The sequence below is a fragment of the Tamandua tetradactyla genome, chromosome 16 (assembly GCF_023851605.1).
Source record: "Tamandua tetradactyla isolate mTamTet1 chromosome 16, mTamTet1.pri, whole genome shotgun sequence".
Lineage (NCBI taxonomy): Eukaryota > Metazoa > Chordata > Mammalia > Pilosa > Myrmecophagidae > Tamandua > Tamandua tetradactyla.
The window spans coordinates 71,199,833-71,221,906 of NC_135342.1; the positions used below are offsets into that span (position 1 = coordinate 71,199,833).

At 36.6% G+C, this 22,074-nt stretch overlaps 1 protein-coding gene across 2 annotated transcripts in view; it reads left to right on the forward strand.

The window, feature by feature from the left end:
• CNTNAP4 (contactin associated protein family member 4) overlaps positions 1–22,074 on the forward strand; it is a 270,914-nt gene that overhangs the window by 236,424 nt on the left and 12,416 nt on the right. For both annotated transcript variants that reach the window (XM_077133653.1, XM_077133652.1), the window contains exons 18-21: positions 4,835–5,074; positions 7,680–7,904; positions 9,055–9,188; positions 10,069–10,156. In XM_077133653.1, coding sequence (XP_076989768.1) covers positions 4,835–5,074; positions 7,680–7,904; positions 9,055–9,188; positions 10,069–10,156 — 687 coding nt within the window. The remainder of the gene's footprint in view (positions 1–4,834; positions 5,075–7,679; positions 7,905–9,054; positions 9,189–10,068; positions 10,157–22,074) is intronic.

Below are 22,074 nucleotides of genomic sequence, written 5' to 3' on the forward strand. Positions count from 1 at the left end.
ATATATTTTCTCTCTTTTTTTTTTTTTTTGGCATGGGTGGGCACCAGGAATGGATCCCGGGTCCCTGGCATGGCAGGCAAGAACTCTGCCTGTTGAGCCACCTCCTCCATATATTTTTGATAGTCTAAAATATACTCATGTTAAGGAGAAGATAATGTCAAACAGCCTTTTATTTGAATAGCTTTTATTTTGCTCTGATTGTCTTTGGTAATAAATGGATTTCCCCATTACCAAAGCATAGTACAAAAGAGGTCACATTTCTCTTTAAGGTAGTAATATCATTTGTTTTAATTATGTTCTTTTCCCCTTTTTCAGGCATCTTTTTGATGATTACCTTAAGAAGCCCCCAGTGTACTTTTTAATGTCCAGTAAATAAACCTTAGAGACTATTAATTGAAGTCAAATCTCAGATGGGATCTCTTGAAACTAGAGAATACAGCTAAGCCACTAACAATTCATTTCTTTAAAATAAGCTTCAACGTAGCCCAACCAGAGAGCTGCTGGCAGTGCACATCTGAGAAGTCTAAACAGACCCACTCTTCCCTGCAGCTGCTACCATAGTGGCATGTTCTCACCACTGAGTTTGGTTCAGAGAAAAGCAACTGGATTTTCTGTCTATATCACTGTTATATTAATATAAGAACAGATGCTTCTTTCAACCATGAGAGCTGTTTACACATGGGGGGGTGTCCTTCTCTTCCCAGTGCTCACATCACTGTGCTCAACAAAGACTATTCCATGGCAAAAGTCTAGCTAGGTTCCCAGTGTCACAACTCTCTGTGTTTACTAACTCCAAAATTTCTGCAGGGCTAAATCTTTCCCCAGGAGAGCTTACCATGTCACTAAGAGATAAGGCTCAAGATCAAGAGGTCCCCCTTTTTCAGGCATCTTTTTGATGATTACCTTAAGAAGCCCCCAGTGTACTTTTTAATGTCCAGTAAATAAACCTTAGAGACTATTAATTGAAGTCAAATCTCAGATGGGATCTCTTGAAACTAGAGAATACAGCTAAGCCACTAACAATTCATTTCTTTAAAATAAGCTTCAACGGAGCCCAACCAGAGAGCTGCTGGCAGTGCATTCTATGCAGAAGACCAGACCACCTTTCTGCCTCAATCCCATGAATTGGTCCCCAGCCTAGGCTGTATATCCTCTCTTTTTCCTTTCTCAAGCTGATTCATGGTCAGGAGCTTAGCAGTCTTACTTATCTGCCACATTGCTGTGGTCAGGGAGAACCCCTGCTCTGTGCCAGACGACGTTCTGTAATTTTGCATTTCATAGAGAAGGGTTAGGAATCTTCATCTCTTTCTTTCCCTTATGTGCCTGGACAAATTATGCAGCTCTTCCCAATTAGTCCTCAATAATTTTGAAGCACAGCCTATGAATAATTTGCCATTAACAAATTAAACTCAAAGGTTTTTCTGCCACAAAAGTAGTGGAAATTGGCACAGGAAAGAGCCAGCTCCTACCCTGTGACAAGAACATCTGTTCCTTAGACTAACTTCATGAAAGTGATGAATGTGATCAAAGGATTGGGCCAACAGGTAAAGGCTAAGTCAGTCTCTACTCAGCGCCTAGTTCAATTATTTAGGTGCAATATCTTCAAGCTGTTATATGAGTGAACAGACTCAGCTATATTCAATTGAATAGAAAGATTAGGCATTTGTTTCACAAGAAACACTGTGTTTGTGAAGTTCTGGAATTCATTATAGCTGATATGGTATGGGAGGTAAATTGCTAGAAAATTAATTGGAAGACAGTTCTAAACATGATGGCTGAGTAAATACATCCAAAATCAATTAATCAAATTGCAACTCATTTTAATTTGACTTACTCTAACTCTGAAAAGGCATTGAAATCTTTAGTTAAGCTCTTGGACCCAATCCTATTTACACTAACCATGTTTTCCAGAATAGTTGTACCTTAAAATAAAAAGTTATTAACTTAAGAAATGTAATGGGAAATCTTCAATGCTTATAAGACACCAATGTTTATGTTTAATTACATGTTGGAGAACTGAAATGCTGTTCAGACTAAATATGATCTGAGTGAAGAAAATGGGATGGTTTCTTTCTTTGACTATATTTTGTGTGGCAAACCAAGGGGACTTCCTTGGAATGTAGGGCTAATTGTGGATTCTAATTCTAACTGCCTTTAAGTGTGTTTCTCCTGATATTTCCTCAGCTGCTCTCTTGGATAAGTTTCTGAACTTCTCTAAGTCTCTAATTCTTCATCATTCAAAACAAAACAAATCAAACAAAACTCAAGTTGAATCAGATGAAAATGGACCCTTTTCAGTCATCACTAAGTAACTTGGTGATTATCATGTCACTGGCAGACTGAGATAAGTCCCTAACCAAGAAAGAATTTTGATGTTGCAGAGCAGCAAATGCGTAAGAGCTGTGATTTAATACTTTAATTTCTATAACAGAAACTGAAGAAATATCCCAGGAACACACCTTTGATCTGGATTTCACAGCACCTGGCCGGGCCTCCTCCAAGGAGGTCCTGTACCAAGGCTTATATCAAGGTTGCAGACCTTATCTAGGAAATAAACTCCAAGGATACCAAAAGAATCTTGGCTGAAGACTTGACTCTGAGCCCTTGACACTCCCTGATTGAGTTGAGTTTGGAGAGTGAGAGAATAGGTAGGCCATGAGGCTCAGACGTATAGTAGTTTTGACTTGGAAGAAAAAGAAATAAAGTCCTGAGATAAGAAGGGAAGGAGGAAGACTTTAAAAATGGAAGGAGATTGAGTAGAGGTAGGAGGAACTGAACAAGAAGTTTGCTAGCTCATCTGAAATTCTAGGAAGGAGTCAACTCCTTTTTCCCCTGCCATCCATACATAAACTGGAATTGAAATACATCTGGCTCAACCCCAGAATGCATCTGAATTTATAGCTAGAAAAATATGACCCACACCCTTAAGACTTTTGTGTTTTTCATTGAGAAGGCACAGATTATGTAAACTGAAGTAGTTTGAATACATTATTTCTATAAATTTGGATTTTTTTAATAGTAGCAGTCCCCAGAAATTGAGAATTTTCAGGAATTCTTCTAATCTTTTTCTTCATAGTATTTCTTATCCAAAATTATGTGCTTAATTTATTCATAAATATTCTTTGGGTTTTGTCCTTCTCCATCTCAGAGATCCAAACACCCTTATAGGCAGGATGTTTTCCCCTCCACTACCTTTGAAGCACCAAACCCTCATCTCCTACTTCCATGATATAATTCAGTTTAATTAAAGAATGATTTAATTAAGTGGTTATTGAAAATCCCTTAGGTGTCAGGTAAGATTCTGTGTACTGGGGACACAGCAGTGACTAAAGCAGCTCTTGCCGAGTGTGTGTTCCAATATAGCAACACTGGCAATATGCAGGGTAAATTATTAAAATGGAAAGCTTGATAGACTGACAAGGACCTATTTATTTAGAATCTTCCTGGCAAGTTTTTGGCCCTGAAAAAAAAAGAAAAGCTGTTTAATCTCTGAGGCGCTGGTGATTCTAAATAATGAGGGCTAGATTAGGAGCTAGTCAAAGCTAGGCGGCCACAGAGGAAGCGAACATGCTCTAGGAAGAGAGCACACAGCAGTTAGAAGATCTTGGGGTAAAATAAAGCATCATCTGTGCAGAAATGAAATTTCTTGTTAGAGGCCCTGTGACCATCTAACTACCTCTGTGTAGAATTGCCCATCTTGTTCAGATGAGGGCTCTGTCTTCCCACTTCAAGTACTGAGCATTAATTTATAGAATTCCAGGACAGAAGATTAGGTGACAATTCACCTAGAGTTTACAGTCCTCCGAAGAGAGAGTTTAGGAAACAGTGGGAAAGTGATCATCTGAATAAGAATCACCTGTGAGGCTTGTTGAGCTTTCGAATTCATACCCTCCATGTCTAGTACTTCTTGGAATGAGTCCCTGGATCTGCATTTTTAAGGAGCTCTCCTTGTGATTGTTCTACTTAAAGTTTGAGAACCTCTGCCTTGGGATAAGGGATCTGACCCCACCCAAATATTGTAAATCTCGGCAAGGGTGACTTGGTAAATGCATGTTGTTATATATCATCCAGGAAAGGTCACATCAGTGTGGTCTCAGAGGAGAGTGGGAAAATCAGGGTAGAGCTTGGGTAAGATTTTATGGCTTGGTTTTACTCCTTCCAATTTCTTTCTTTTTTCTTCATCAATCCTCATTCTGAACTTTTTGTTGAGAATCATTCCAAGTGAAAAACAATGGGCACTGGGCCAGCTTTAGAAGAAAGTCACTGAGAAAAATGCCAGACAATAGCAAATAGTCTGCAGCTCAATCCTTGTGTTATTTGATGAACGAATAATCAGCCAAAATGCCTTAGCAATGCATAGCCAAGTTAGAAGAACTCGAAGATTTCTTTATAATTCTCACTAAATTAAAGCTGTATCAGCAGTAAGATTAGGCTTCAATCTGAAGGACACACTACACTCATCTGTGAATATATGCTCGTTTAAAATTGCAAAAGAGATTGGTTTTTATATAAAAATATCAAGATCTGTCACTGTTCTTTTGAATGAAAGTAAGATCCAGCCTTAATTCTGCTCTTGAAAATGAAGAGACTAATAGAAAAACCTCTCCGATATTAAAGGTTAATCAATCCTTTTTAGAAAACAAATATTTAAAACCCTTTTGAAGCCTTTTAATATTTGGTCATAAATTGTGTTTGCAAAATTATATTTGCTGATAAAACCTCTGACAAACCACAGTTTTTGCCCTTCTCTGTAAGGCCTCGATTTTTGTATGGTCTTTAAGTCCTGAATAAAACACCTAGGAACATGTTTCCATTTGCAGTGTTTCCCTTCTAGGTGGAACAGCCACCCGCCAGAGAGGCTTTCTGGGATGCATTCGGTCTCTGCATTTGAATGGGATGGCCCTGGATCTAGAAGAAAGGGCCAAGGTGACTCCAGGAGTGGAACCAGGTTGTAGAGGACACTGCAGCAGCTACGGAAGGTTATGCCACAATGGAGGAAAATGCAGAGAAAAGCCCAGTGGGTTCTCCTGTGACTGTACCTTCTCGGCATATGCAGGACCGTTCTGCTCCAGTGGTAAGTCATGATATGGGATGTCAAGGGGAACACTTATCCAGTATGAATAAAATGTCAGACATTGTTTTGCTTGTGTCACTTCTTGAAACAGCTAGATTTCCATTTCTGGATTTCTTTTGCAAAGTCCTTGTTTAATGTTAATCATATCACCCCACTGAGATATTTAACTCAATTCTTGAAAAGCAAGTGGCTACTGCTGATAAATCCTGTAGTAGTTGTCTCTAGATGTCCAAAAGTGTTATCTGCCCAACTCTATTTGGTGTTGATACTTTTAAACCATATGGCCATCAAATACTTGTCCCATAGGGCAGTTCTCTACTTTAAAATCATTAATGGCATGATTGTTATTTTTGATAATGATGTTAACTAATGCAAGGAGATTTAGAACACATTGTGTTTTTTCTTTGTTTTGACCAAATAAGTATTTTGGCCAAGAGTAGAAAGGACTTTTCCATTAAATATTGACGTGTAATAAAATACAGTCATTTTGGTCTATGATATACTGAAAATGGGTTGCTGATGTAAAACAGCAGAATATTTTTCAGCTTGTCTCATTCATTGAACTGCAGCATGGAAGAAAGAAGAAACTGAGAGTGGTATTGAATGTTCTGGTCAGGGTTTTCTGACTGTAAAACATTTGTTATGCTTTCATAGTTCTGCATTGAAGGCTGGCATCCAATTTAAATTCAGTTACCTTAGTTAAGTGTCCCTGGGCTATCAAACCTATTCCTGAAGAAGCCTAATACAAAAATTGACTCCAATTTGAAGCAACTCCTGATTTGTGTGGCAAGTATTTAGGATTAGTTCATGAAAAGTTAGCAAAAATGCACTTTTCAAATCCTCCAAATCGTATCAGGAATATGTTATAATTTTAAATCAACCTGTGATAACAGAGCTTTGCTGGTACCATTCCAGGCAGTTTTTCACGTTTAACGTTAGAACTCAGTTGTGACCACTTTTTTGTAAGAACTAGTCTTCATTTTCTGAATCTAAATGATTTCCAGTCCATCTTGCTAAGTGCAATTAGGAATGTTACTCTGCATCTGCATATTGTGTTGCATATAAAATTATATTATAGATAATAAAATGATTTTAAAACCTGAGATGCTGAAGTTGTCAAGACATTGCTATGTTACCCATTAAGCATCATCGCACATTCAACAGCTGGCCCTCTCAAGGAATGAAGAAAAGCAAGGTGCAGGGATCCCAAACTAATGAGTTATTCATCCGCCATCATCCTCATTTTTAACTTTTTTATTGTATAATATAACATATATACAAAGCAAAGAAAGAAAGAAGCAATAGTTTTCAAAGCACTCTTCAACAAGTAGTTACAGGACAGATCCCAGAGTTTGTCTTGGGCTACCATACCATCCTCTCAGATTTTTCCTTCTAGCTGCTCAGAACATAGGAGGATAGAAGGAATAAATATGTATTTTTTATCACCACAATTGACTTTTTTTTTCCTTTTTTTGTTAAAGATAACATATATACAAAAAGGCAATAAACTTCAAAGCACAGCCCAACAATTAGTTGTAGAACAGATTTCAGAGTTTGGTCAGGTTACAATTCCACAATTCTAGGTTTTTGCTTCTAGCTGCTCTAAGATGCTAGAGACTAAAAGAAAGATCAATTTAATGATTCAGCAATCACATTCATTTGTTAAACCCTACCTTCTCTTTATAACTCCACCATTCCCTTTGATCTTTCCATCCCACACTTTAGACATCCTCATTTTTATATGTATGTGTTTGGTATGTGCTGGGTGTGTGTGTGTGCACATGTGGAAAATTAGTCTGTTATCAAATAACACACTATACTCACAATAGAATAAATTAAGAGAGTCTGGATACATACTTCTTTTGGCTCCTGCTACCAAATACCTATTTTCCTTTCTCAGATTAGTACTAAAGCCTATCCAAAGCTTAGCTTAGCTTTTTTTTTGTATGCTGTATGGTGGGGGTCACATTTCATTCTTTTTCCATGGGAGTATTCCATTATCGCAGCACCATTTGTTGAATTTTTGTTTGTGTTGTTGATTTATTTGGGAAAGTGCATGGGCCGGGAATCGAAACCAGTTTTCCCTCATGGCAGGTGAGAATTCTACCATTGAACCACCCTCGCATCCTTAGCTTTCTTTTTATAGTACACAGTAAATATGAGAAAGTGTGCATGCATTGAAGAAAAGAAGTCTGCCTGTTGATCCTGGAAGGTGAGAGGGCCCCTCAAACTGCCTTCCTTCCTAGCTGCTATGGAAGATAAGTGAATTCTATCTGGATAACAATAGATGGGAGTTCAGATTTGCATAAGAAAATGGAAAGTAAGGGAGCAAAGGTAAAAAAGGCTGAACTCAGAGAGGAGAGCATCACGCTTTCAATTTTTAAGTTATACTAGTGAATGAATTAATGTAATTCTAAGATAAATCCATTTGAAAGACCATCATTAGAGCTCTATTAATTTTCCATGTTGTTAGATTCTGGTTTGGGCTTGCTTCTTATATTAGTGAAATTCTTTATTATTATTTTTTTAATCTTAAAATGCCAATTAATGAGATCCTTGTACTTAATTTTCTTTTTAATATAGCAAAACATGCATGTCATTTCAGAGATTTCTGCATATTTTGGATCTGGTTCATCTGTGATTTACAATTTTCAAGAAAATTATTCCTTAAGTAAAAACTCCAGCTCCCATGCCGCTTCATTTCACGGTGATATGAAGCTGAGCAGAGAAATGATCAAATTTAGCTTCCGAACAACACGAACACCAAGCTTGCTGCTTTATATGAGCTCCTTTTATAAGGAATATCTTTCTGTTATCATTGCCAAAAATGGTGAGTGCCTGTTAAATGAGAGAGAGAAATCTGATGTAGCGTTAGGTCAGTGATAATGTGAATATTTCCCATGTTCTTGTTTCTCAGAACCCAAACAACAAGAAAAACCAGCATGCCTTTTAAAAATAAAAGTATTTTGTATTTGTCAGTATAATCCTATGTTTTATCTAAGAAGATTACTGAAATTGTTAAGATACATTTGTACTTTTATAACTTTGATAAATTTGAATATTTGATGTGAAATTCTATTTATTATTAATGTAAGTTATTTGATGTATTTTATTATTGATTGAAGTTCTTTCCTATTGCTTGTAAGCAACCACAATCAGTTTTGTGTCTCACTTATAAATAAAGTGTCTACTTGTAATTGCAAACATTTCCTTCAAAGCAAAGTAGAAGAATATTGAAGGGGTGTTAATAAACCAGCACTATGTATAAGGAAATTTCCGTAAGATAACCTGTTGGTGCTAACAGTGCTAAAGTATAAATGAGCTTGTAGCTTATTTATACTTTAGGACATTTTCTTTGTTAAATAAGAGGATGTCCTGTGGAGTAAAGAGGCATTTCTGCAGGCAAATAAGTGAGTAGTGTTAATTCTAGTAGTGAGTTTGGTTTAGAACCATTCATTTTCCCCTAATTTCATTCCAAAGTCTTTGATCATGACGATTTAGATATTTCTCATCTTTAGTATAACTGCATTTGCTTATAACAATTTCATTGGTCCATTATATTTTAGAAGTGGGAGATATATTTTAAAAATGAAAAATGATAGAACAGGATGTCATTGCAATATTTCACAGCCTGACATTTCATAATATATTGGCTTTAATTTTTTTTCCAAAATTGGAGGCTCGTGCAGAGATTTGCACATATTTACTCTCTGTGCTGATTTTTTAGGAAAGAAAAAAAATGGAAAATTTGCAGCAAAAGCATTGTTCGTTAGCAACATGCTTGGTCTTGATTTTTAAAACAGTGCAATTTCACTTAGAATCTGCTAGGAATTGTGAAGATAGGGAATGTCTAAATGAACTATGGTGAATTTTGTCAACAGAGATGAATAAACAGCAAAAAAAAAGGACTCAAGCCTTTATAGGTAGTTTTTAAAAAATACAATTTTAACTAAAATTATCACTTTCTTTTTCCACGTTAGGAAGTTTGCAGATCAGATACAAGCTAAATAGATCTCAGGATCTGGATGTCATTAGCTTTGATTTTAAAAACATGGCTGATGGGCAACTTCATCACATAGAAATTAACAGAGAAGAAGGCGTCATCTTCATTGAGGTAATATAGTAAATTCAGCTGCAGCAACAATTACGATTCTGATTCCCTAGCCTGTAATAGCTAAAGCAAAAATTTGACAAGTGCTATAATAAACAAACCCATCATTTCAAAGCTGTTTTTCAACAGATCATAGACATACCATCAAATGTGGTTGTGACTTTTTTTTTAGTAGCTAAACTGTCTGAAATATTATTAATTATTTGACTACTTAAAGTTCCAAGGTTTTCTCATTTGTTTATCTTTGCTCAGTAGGGAAATGCTGTCTTGTTTTTAATAGCATACTACTGGTAAAATCATCAGTACTTCATGATACCAGTTTATAGTTTATGTCAGATGGGTAAAAATGCAGCAAAAATTCCATCATAGGAAATGATTATTATAATATCAGAATAAGTTTTTAAAAATTATTTGAATTATAGCAGAAAAAAGTGGAATTATTCACCACACTATCTTTTGAAGAAAAGAGTTAATGTTTGGATCCTCAATAGAGAAGAACATTTTTTAGTTGCCTGATTCAAGTAAAAATCCAAAACTAAGTTAAGTACTGAGGTGAAAAATAACTTATTCTGTCGTTTTGTTGTCTTTACCAATATAGATTCCTTATAAAGTGAGAAAAAATAAAGTGACATAAGTCACAGAAAGCAAAAATTGTCTTTGATAGAAGATGGGGTGGAGTGGTATCAGAGGATAGTATAAGAAATAGTTTAGAAATTAACATGGACCTTTATAAATGGCCCTACACATTCTTTTATAAATCTTTGGGGCCAACCTAACAAGCACTTATTTTATCATTTTCTCTTGTCTTCCTTTGTTGCATGTCCTCTTCTCAACAAAATGGCCACCAATTTTGATGTTTGCATCACATATAACAATTTTGTAGATTGATGAGAATGTACGGAGGCAAGTCCACCTGTCCTCAGGTACAGAATTCAGTGCAGTCAAATCGCTTGTACTGGGCAGGATTTTAGGTGAGTAGAAGAAACACCCTTTCCTCGTATGGTTAAATCAACATACATTGGAGTCAGGTTCCAAACCCAAAAGACATTCATCATGCTGAAAAACAGTTTTTGTCCTATATTAATCTTGCAGTGAGTGATTTTCAAAGTAAAGACCATAATTCCTCAGCGGTGTATGTATTCATGGGTAGGTGCTCCCTGCAGGACGAGCAAGCCTCCACCATGGATTGCCATGTCCCGCTATTCTCTGCCAAGTGTCAATCAAGCATAATGACACATGCTGTTGTTCTCTCTTCAAAACGATCAAACAGTAAAGGCCTAAATAGCAAATCATACATTAATCCAGCTGCCACTTTACAAACCTTCATCTCATGATAAAACTAGAATTAGGTCTAAAAGAAATGGAAGGCAAAAGCAAGTGGTTTCCTTTTTCTGAGTTACTGAACATGCTTTAAGTATGGCTTGGATCCTGTCTGTCTTGTTGAGATGTTGTCATTGCCAGCTACTCTTGCTAAAACTCAATCTAAATGTCTTACGATTCTTATTGATATTTGCCAGTTACTTTTGGTAATGGCAGTGAAATAGGAACATGCTAATGCTGTTTTAACAACAAAATATGCGTGCAATCCTTTTCACACTTTTTACGCTTACCAACGGGGACTAAAATTGAAAGGGGGGAATGAATTTTAAAAGGAATTTTCTTTTTGATAATAGATAAATTATAAATAATAGTGATATTTTACATTGTGTGGAGGTGAATAGTGAAGGGGAGGTTCTTGTAATCTGTTTTTCATTCCTGGTCTGATATTTGCCACCAATCTGGAATATTTTGCCCAAGACAGTAAATGAAATATTTTATTTATTTATTTATTTTACATTTTCAGTTATTTGTACCTCAATTAATCATTCCTTACATTCCTCATACATAATATTAGAGTCTTGAGAATGTTTGATTAAACCTATGGGTGAATGATCAACTATTGGCCCTTGAGAAGGTTAATAGTTAAGTTTATAAATATTTATAGATTTTCAAGTACTATGGTGAGCATAAAATTTATGTGCTCTTCTTCTCCAAACAAACAGGGGGAAATATCATGAATTGTAATGTTCTCCCAGTGTGTGATAGTGCACATAAAAAAAATGTGCCGAGTACTGTTTAACTATTCGGCAGCTTAATTGAAAAATTCCAAGTGACTCTCATAGTACTTATTATATAAATTCAACTGTTTAACAGTGGAATGCACATTATTTGCTGTAAGGATGCATATATAGTCAACATATTTGGCATGAAGTGATGATTCTATTTTATTCTATTTTATTGTGTAGCTTTAAAATAGATTCAAACTCTGGTCTCTGAGGACTTATTAGCAGATTGGACAATCTGCACTTTCAAATCTATGCACCTGACTATCAGTTTTAGCCTCAAATTCCTGTATATAGAAACAATGGCTAAAACCACAAAGAAAATACACCGTCATTTCTTATTCAGTATTGTGAAATACTTATAGCTATTTCAGGCTATATCTTTATAAAGATAAAGACCCTGATCTTTATGAATTGGTTGTTTAACTTTGGATATCTTTTTCATAGTATTAGAGATTTTTATTCCATATATGACAATGGTATAGCACAGGAATCCAAAGAGAATTTAAAATCTGAACAGACAAGCATGCAGTAATGACAACAAAACCCAGCAGTCCTAATTCTAAGGCTTGTCGCCTTCCCTAAGGCTCTCAGTGGTGGGGTGGACAATGTGCATTTGCTGGCCAAGGCCTGAGAGCCCTGGCCTGACCGACCTGAGGCAGTAAGTCCTCTGCAGTAGGACCGTTTGCCTGCAAACTTCCTTGCTGGGCATCAGGCTCACAGGGGACTTTGTTCCCTGTTCTGGCCTCCATTAAGCTAGCCTTGGCCTGCAACCCTCCTTGTTATTCATAGCATCAGAGGAAAGTATAACTGCTTGTCTCAAATGGACCCTTGCTCCCCAAGCTCAAACAGAGCTGCAGTTTGGTAGGGTAAAATGCCATGAGATGAGTGGAATGGTAGCTGGCCATGCACTCACTTATATCCAGGAGACATATTAGTTATTATGTGCAAGTTATCATATCAGAAACTGTGGCCAATAGTATGAAAAATAAAACAGCTCCTGATCTTGAGAGCTCCTCAGTCTATCAGAGGAGAGGGGGCTTGTCTGTAAAACTGTATATTACAAGATAGAAAATTTTAACAATGGTGCATAATATTGACAAAGTCATAGTTTTGAAAGAATAATATCCTCAAATTTAATGCCAGAGTTACTGATGAAAATATTCTTTGCAAGTAGAAATATGTAAAATATAGTCTAAAAACAATTGAGGAAATGATTTGCATTCTTTGAATTTTTGTATTGATCAAACAGTAGAGTAATAACATAGTTGAATAATAATAACAGTAGAATTATAACACTCTCTATATAAATATTTGTTTCCTTTCTTATAAATGAATAGAGGAGATTAGGAGGAAATTAGACATGTTAATATTTTCATCCAAGAATTGCATATTAATCAAATGCCTATGACTCATGTTGAAAAATTCAAATTCAAATTCAGCAATAAATATTATGGTCTGAATCAACTCATTCTCCTAATCAGATAAGTAAAAAATATTTTTAGCCTGTGCCAAAGGTTTGGATTTGACTAAGGACTAATGCTACATTCAAATCATTTGTAATTTAAAGAACTCTAATAATTTATGGTCAAATTTAATATGGTATATGAATTTATGGTAAAATGATATGTAGTATATAATATTTCAATGTAGTATGTAATATGGATCAACATGATGGTTTTAAAGGGAGCTATTAATTTTCCAAAGAGAATTGCTCAATTTGAAGTTACTTATTGTGTTGGTCCAGGTTCTCTAAGAAGCAATTGCCAAGACAGGATTAAACATGTGAGGATTTCATTAAGGGAAACATCTGTGATAAGAAAATTGGGAAGGAAGCTGATTAAGGCTGGCAGAACTATCAGACAGCTATGCAACTCTGCACCCAAGTGGAGAGAGAGAGAGAGAGGGAAAGTTAGATAGAAGTGTCTGTCTTGCATGACTGTGCAGTCTGAGAAAGGTTTGGAAAAATTCTTGGTGAGTCCTCGAGCCAAAGTTCGCTGGGGTCAGGAATGGGGTTGCCTTAGCATCTCTGCCATCAGCAGCCATTGGCTGGGAACAGGCCAGGGGAAGCATGGCGTTAACATGAGCCATGGGGATCGATTTCAGAACCCAGCAGGTGTGGCCCCTGGTTAGTTACTCTGTGTAGTGGGAGGTCTGTAAGGCATCCTCTCATGGCTGCCACACTTAACAAGCATGGTTTTCATTTTGGCATGACGCTTTTGGCTCATTGGTCCATCCATACAGCACGTACTTAGCACACCTGCCATGTCCATAGAGCGTGCCACTCAGCCAGGTAGACACTGCATGTGCCCTCAAAGAGCTGACAGTTTAATGAACACACAAGCATAACAAAATGCTCTCATGTTTCCAACTGAGTATAATGTATACCCTATTTTGCTTAAAATAAAATAGTTCCAAATTACCCTCCAAATTGAAATACTTCTATCGTTTTACAATTTCTAAGAATTTTTACTTAATGAGGACCAATCAGTTTACTCTTTCCACTGATTACTACAAGGGATGTAAGAATACATCTAATTTAGATGTAAACTCTTTGGGTTTCTTATTTTTGTTTCTAGCTTTGGATCTGATGCAGGGATATGTGCTTTAAAAACACTATTCCAAGATAGAGTGCCATGTACTCTGGTTAAATTGAGTTTCTATGAAAAGTTTTGTATAATTAGTATTCTGTTGATTTGCTTTTGTTGTGTTAAAAAACAAATGGTAATAAAAGTATCAAATAAAACAAAGTCTTTTAAAGTGTGAAAGTTAAAGGACGAAAACAATGGTTTGAAAGCAGTTACATGCAAAACAATCCATGAGTCTTCCTAAACTGAAGAATTGAGTACTGATAAAGTTGAAGGACGGAAGCATTTCCTTTATTTCTGGTTTTTATTTTTCTGAAAAGGCAGCAGAATGGTTATTTCCTTGGATTTTTTTTTTTTTTTTTTGGCATGGGCAGGCTCTGGAAATTGAACCATTGCACTACCCCTTGCCTTTTTTTTTTTTTTAATGTAGGCAAATTACAACTCTAATTTTTTTTAAAGAACAAGACAGTCGGTCAATGTTATAATATTATAGTAATATAGTAATGAAACTATTTAAAGAAATTGTGTAGGCATACAGCTATTTGCTATTTTAGTTAAGCTTTTATTGGATCACATTTCTATCACCTAAAATGAACAACAACAAAAAACCCTAATTATATAGCATCACATATTCTCAAAAGAACATAAAGGTTCTCATGGGAAGATATGCCCAAGTTCTAAAAAAAATACCATAATAGAAGTCATTAGAAATTCCTGTTCAAAGGCCAAATGAAGTTTACAATCATTATTTCTCTTCCTTTCCTCTTAAAATCTGTAAGGACCCAATAATTGGCAATTGTGATGGTTAGATTCTGGTGTCAACTTAGCCAAATGATTCTGCCCAGCTGTCTGGTGAAGCACTGGCCTGACCGTTACTGCAAGGATATTTCGTGGCTGGTTGATAAACTGGAAAGCTGGTATACTAAATCATCAGTTAGTTGATTGCAACTGCAGCTGATTGCATCTGCAAGCAATCAAGATGTGTCTTCCACAATGATATAATCCAATCAGTTGAAGTATTTTAAGGAAGAAGAGAGACTCTTTCACTACCTCTTCAGCCAGCAAGCCTCTCCTATGGAGTTCATCCACAACCTTCAATGGAGCCGGCCAACTTCACACGCCTGTCCTGTGGGTTTTGGACTCTTCCATTCCCAGGGTTGCATGAGACACCTTTATAAATCTCATATTTACAGATCTTTCTCACTGGTTCTGTTTCTCTACAGAACCCTGACCAACACAGCAATAATAACATATTGGAATTTCAAAGGTGTGGTGGGAAGAACAAGGTTTGCAGCCAAGCAGCTTGGTTCAGATCCTTCCGTAGTCAACAGGCTACCTTACATCTGGTTTCCCTATTCATAATTTACTGTAAAATTAAATTCTGTGTTCTGTACCTGGATACTTTTGTACATTAGAAGAGTTTTATGATTCATTTAAGTCCTAGGGTCCTTTATATCCATTTTGAGCTGTAGCTTTGGTTTATTAGAAGTGGAGAATTTCTCTCCACTGAGGCAGCAGAGCAAGGAACTATACTCTGATTCTGGAAGAGGAAATTTAGGCCAGATGTAAATAAATTCTGTTGTCAACAAAGAAAAGGAGGTCTGCTCAAGAGCTCTAAGAACAATTCCAAGGTGGCAGGAATACTTGATGTGAAACTTGCTTCAGTGCCTGGAGGTGAGGAAGAAAGAGGAATTAGATTACCTAAGAGCACTGTGAATTTTGCAAAAACTTAAGAGTCATTGTGAAATGACTCTTAAATTGATGGACAGGTTATTTTAAAAGAAAGTTTTAAGAGAGCAAGACAAGTTAGAACAGGAAAAGTAAGAAAATTACATAAAAATAATTTTTAAATGATTTAATGAATTAATCCATTATTTTTGAGTATTTAAAAAATTAAAAGGTCATAGGCTGTCTTCAAAGCCTTCCTACAGAGGCTTTAGTCATTTTCAGAAGGTTAGCATATCATTTTTATGCATTTTTGAGCTATATTCACAGACTATATAATCATCCAAAGTGTACAATCAATGGCTCACAGTATCATCATATAGTTGTGTATTCATCGCCACAATCAATTTTTAGAACATTTTCATTACTCCAAATGAAAAAAAAAAGTAAAAATAAAAAGTAACACCTGAACATCCCACTGTGCTGGTTGGAAACTATTATGTACCCCAGAAAAGCCATGTTCTAATCCTGGTCCAATATTGTAGGGTCAGACTTATTATTTAGAGTTTAAACTTTGATTGGGTTGTTTTCATGCAGATGTGACACCACCTATTCAAGGTTAGTCTTGATTAGCTTACTAGAGTCCTTTGAAAGGGTAAACATTTTTGAGAAACCTCAGATGCAGGTGCTTGAGAACAGTTGCTTCAGAGTTGACAGAGACATAGATATTTGGAGATGCTTGGAGTGCTGGCAGAGAGAGCAGATGCCTAGACATGGGTAGAGCCCAGCAGACATCATGAGTTGCTTTCCCATGAGTTGCTAAGCAAGCCAGAACCTGGAGAGAGCCAAGGGAAGCCAAGAGATGGAACCCAGCCCTGGAGAAGCCAAGTGAGGAACCCCACAGGAACAGCAGAAGATAGCCACATGCCTTCCCAGCTAACAGAGGTGTCCAGCTAACAGAGGTGTTCTATTTTGAGTGAAAGTAGCCTCTTGTTTGTACCTTAATTTGGACATCTTAATGGCCTTAGAATTATAAACTTGCAACTTAATAAATTCCCTTTTTAAAAACCATTCCATTTCTGGTATATTGCATTCTGGCAACTTTAACAAGCTAATACCCCCACCACCACCATTATTTATTTATTTAGTCTTTATTTTCTTACTCATCTGCCCATATACTGAATAAAGGGAGTGCAAGCCACAAGGTTTTCATAATCACACAGTCACACTGTGAAAGCTATATGGTTATATAATCATCTTCAAGAATCAAGGCTACTGGGTTAAAGTTGAACATTTTCAGGTATTTCCTTGTAACTATTCTAATGCACTAGAAACTTAAAAGGAATATCTATATAATGCATAATACTAACCTCCAGAATGACCTCTAGATCATTTGAAATTCTCTAGCCACTGAAACTTTGTTTTATTTCATTTCTTTCCCTCCTTTGGGTCAAGAAGGCTTTCTCACTTCCATGATGCCAAGCCCAGGTTCAACTCTGGGAGACACGTTCCATGTTGTCAGGGAGATTTACATTCCTGTCCCATGTAGGAGGGAGAGTTGTGAGTTTATTTGTAGATTTGGCTTAGAGAGAGGCCATATCTGAGCAACAGAAGTGGTTCTATAGGAGTGATGCTTAAGTATAATTATAAGTACACTTAGCTTCTCCTTTGCAGGAGATATCATTCTTTACCCTGTATTCTGATTTGCCTTGAAGCTGATATGGTTAGGACTAAGGCAAATCAGAATACAGGGTAAAGAATGATATTGACTGTATTTTAAAACTTCAACTTCTGCATGAGACTGAAGGAAGAGATGTGTATTTGTTACAACCTTTCTATTTTCTGTAGCATACTATCTAATTTAACCTGTATGGTCAGTTTATTCAAACAACATAATTACATAGAAACTTGATCAGGGAATGAGATCTTGTTATTTTGTACAGGTTAATGTAATACCCTGATACAACCAGGGTAATTTGGGCAGAAAATAAAAAAGCATTTACAAAGTCCCCTTGTGTGACTGGGGGAAAATGTGGAAATACTAAAGTTTCCCACTTGGGGAATTCCTGATGTCTTCTCAAGCATTAGGAACTCCCAATTTAATAAGTCAAGCCCTCGATCATTTGGCTTGCCCTTACAAAACTTTTTCCTGCAAAGGATAACCATATCAGTTTCATTCATATCTCTAATTGAAGTCTGATCTCTTGTTCAGCTTCTTTAACAGTTGCTGTATGGGGTAATACTGACTTTCAGAGTTTCAGAACTCTAACTCTGAGTCTCAGGTGTCACACAGATACCCAAAGTTCCAGGGAATGACCAGATTATACACAAAGGGCTCAGCTTCTCAGAATTTAGAAATAACATTTGGAATTCAGGAATAAATGTGACTATTGTAAGAGCTTACAATTTAGGAAATGTTACAATGAGACTTATTGAACATTTCATAGTCCTTAATTGTCCATTGTCTGATCTCTGCCCATGTTCTATCCCCTATTAATTCATGCTTTCAGATTTAATTCTCAGAGTTTTCACATTATAGTAGTCAGTCTATGTTAGTGAGGCCTTACAATATTTGTCTTTTTGTTTCTGGCTTATTTCTTCAACATAATATCCTCAAGATTCATTCACCTAGTTGCATGCCCTACAACTCATTCCTTCTTGCAGCCACTCAGTCTTCCATTGCATGGATACACCAGAGTTCACCCTTCTGTTCATCAGTCAATGTACCCTTAGGTCACCTCTATCCATTTCAAATAATGAGAACTGCCACGATAAACACCAGTGTGCAGATGTTCATTTGTGTCCCAGCTTTCAGTTCTTACAAGTATATACTGAATAATGGGTTTCAGGATCATATAACAACCCTATACTTAGCCTTCTCTGGAGGTAGCCCTCCTGAGAGGCTGCATACTCCCTCCAGAGGGGCTACACCATTCTACTTCCCTACCAACAGTGGCTAGCCATATCTCTTGCTTCAATTTTCTCCAGCACTTTCATCCTTCTGTTTTTTTTTTTCAACAGTTTTAGTCATACACCATACAACTCATCCTAAGTAAACTATCAATGGCTCCCAGTATAATCACAAAGTTATGCATTTACCACCATCAACATGAAAACATTTCCATTTCTTCTGAAAAGAAAAAAGAGGAAAAAAAGAAGAAAAAATTTTAAAATTAGGAGAAATAACAATGACAACAAGAATCCCATGCTCCTCTCTTATATCCCCCCCTTCTTGTTGACATTTAGCTTTAATGTATTGCCTTTGTTATACTTAGTGGAAGCATATTACAATGTTACTGTTAATCATAGGCCCTAGTTTGCATTGATTGTGTTTTTTCCATATACCACTCCACTTTCCCACATATCAGTGTTGATATCATTTGTTCTCCTCATGTAAAAACTTTCTTATATTTGTACATTTAATGACCATCATTGTCTGCTCCACATTTTTCTAAATTTTACAACCCTAGTTTTTATCCTCTGTCTTTCTTTCTGGTGTCATACATGCCCTAGCTTTTTCCTCTTTCATTTTCAACCTATTTTTGTCCTTGGTTCTAAAGTGAGTCTCCAGTAGTTGGCATATAGATGAGTCCTGTTTTTTTATCCATAATGCCAGTCTATGTCTTTTTATTGGGGGAGTTAATCCATTAACATTTAATGCTATTATTGTAAAGGCAGTATTTTCTTCTACCATTTTGTCTTTTGGATGTTATATGTCACATCTTATTTTTTTCTCTTTCTTTTACCCTTATTGATATTCATTTCTACACTTTTTTCCAAACCTCTTTCTCCAGTCTTTTCCTGCCCCTAACCCTTTGGTATTCCTTGTAGAGCAGATCTGCTGTTCACAGACTATCTCAGTGTCTGGTTTTTTTTTTTTCAAAAATATTTTCAACTCCCTCATTTTTGAAGGACAGCTTTGCCAGATATAGAATTCTTGGTGGGCAGTTTTTCTCTTTCAATACCTTAAATATAGCATACCATTGCCATCTTGCTTCCATGGTTTCTTCTGAGAGATCCACACATAGTCTTATTGAGCTTCCCTTATATGAGATGGATTGATTTTTTCTTGCTGCTTTCAGAATTCTCTCTTTGTCTTTGACACTTGACAATCTGATTAGTAAGTGTCTTGGAGTGGATCTGTTTGGATTTATTCTGTTTGGGGTATGCTGAGCTTCTTGGATCTGTAATATTGTGTCTTTCATCATAATTAGGAAATTTTAAGTGGTTATTTCCTCCATTATTCTTTCTGCCCCTTTACCCTTGTCTTCCCATTATGGGAAACCCATAACACATACATTTGTGTGCTTCATGTTGTCATTCAATTCTCTGAGCCCCTTCTCATATTTTTCCATTTTTTTCCCTATCTGTTCTTTTGTGCATAAGATTTTGGATATTCTGTCCCCTAGTTCACTAATCCATTCTTCTACCTCTACAAATCTGCTGTTGTATGTCTCCATTGTGTTTTTCATCTCTTCTAGTGTGTCTTTCATACCCATAAGTTCTGCCATTTTTCAAGATTTAGCTTTCTTCCATATGACCACATAGTGTCTTCTTTATATCCTTCATTACTTTTGCCATATTTTCCTTCACCTCATTAATTTGATTTTTGATTTAATTTGGAAGACTTTTTTGAAGATCTTTAATTAGTTGTTTCAATTCCTGTATCTCATTTAAAGTGTTAGTTTATTCCTTTGTCTGGGGATGTCTGCCTTCCTCCTAGTATGAGTCATGATTGCTTGCTGATATCTAGTATCTGATTTCTTTGATTAGTTTATCTTGGAGGTTGTTTTGTCTCTTTTACCTAGGATTTTCTTGTTAGTTTTGTTCTCTATCTGTTCTTTGGCTTTCAGTTCAACTTATTCTAGATTTCTTACATAGCTTCTGTTTATCTGATCAAAAGTTTTCAGCTCTTGTTTTTCTCATTCTTGCCCTGCCAAATAGGATGGATTCCAAACAGATTTTCCTAGACAACATAGGCCCAAGGTTCAGAAAAAGGTATAATTAGTGTCAAAGTTCCCTGAGAATGAGACCCAGCAGGTTGCCTGTCTTACCAGTGAACCCTCTTAATTCTGTGCTTTTCCTGTAATGCCCAGTAGGTTGCACTTGTCAGCCTGCCACTCCCCACAGGTGTAAAGGGTTGCAGTGCCTTTAATTCTCAGGAGACCTTGTCCCTGCCAGGAGTGTGGGTGAGAGGAGGCTGAGGCAGAAGGTGGACCTAAAGTATTTCTTTTGTCCAACCCCTAGGGTTTGAATTCTCTGAATTAGAGCCACCACTTCTGCTCAGCTCTGCCCCACCTCCTTTTTTTGTGGAAGATACACCCTTTTTGGAATTATCTCATACATCCGACTAGTTACATTGTCTCTCAGAGATATCTGAACTCTGCCCTTGCCTGGGTCAGTATTAACAGTTGAAAATGCCTAGAGCTTTGTTTAATTGGCTGCTAAAAAAGTTAAAAACAGAAAAAGAACCCTTTTCAGAACCAGGTCTTAGCTCCCTGGTTTCACCAATCAAGTGCTGACTCTTTGTTCTGGTTTTCTAGGGACAAGGCCCTTTTTAAATATTCTGAGCTCCCTGACTCCAAAAGCCTCTGTTTTTGTTTTGCTTTTGTTTTTGTCAGCCCTGCCTCCTCACTGCCAGCAGAGACCTCAGGGCCTGCTCTGGGTTTTTCTGTGCTTGGAGCTTATATTCAGCAGTTCAGATTTGTTCATTAAATCTGCGAGGAGCTTGCTTGCTCTCTCCTTGCCTTGCTCCTAGTAGAGACTGCTTCTTTTTCTCATGGGGAAGGGTCTCCAAAATAGCCTGCTTTGCCACTGAGAGGGAAGAGGCACCAGCTTCCACAGTATGGGAGACTTTACTTACAGATGTGCTTTTTGATCTCAGCCCTTCCACCCCTTCCAGACTGTTGTACAATGTGTATCTAGTCATGGATGTCTCCAAACAGTTGTTCCAGACAGTTCCTACCTATTTTACTAGCTTCCCTAGAGGACAAACTAAGTTATACACCTCCCTGCATTGCCATCTTGCCCTGCCTCAGCAATATCATTTTGAACTGCTCATTCTTATCAACTTAAAAATAGCTTTTCTCCTTATCATTATACATGAGCATAGATCAGAAGTGTAGTGTCTCAAACTGAAGGAACATCCATGATGCTGAAAATGTACTACCTTATTTTAATTATAGAGCAAATGACTAGGTAGAAACAGGAATTTTATTGGAAGCACATACAATCCTCTGAGCAAGTATACCCCTCTTAAAATTATGTCACATATCTCTTCATTTGGCAAATGGAATAAGACATGCAACTCCGCTTATACTTCAAAAAATATCAAATGATAAAAGCAAACGTCACACATCCCAAATTATATACTTGCAAGCTGCCAAGTGTAGAAATCTTTATACAATGATAAAACTAAAACAATTTCTAAAAGATAAAGGAGAAGACAATTGTCTATTTCTTTAATTAGAAATATGCTTTAAAATATACATGCACCAGATTTAAGCCATGGTAGGCACTGATGCCAATGTGTAA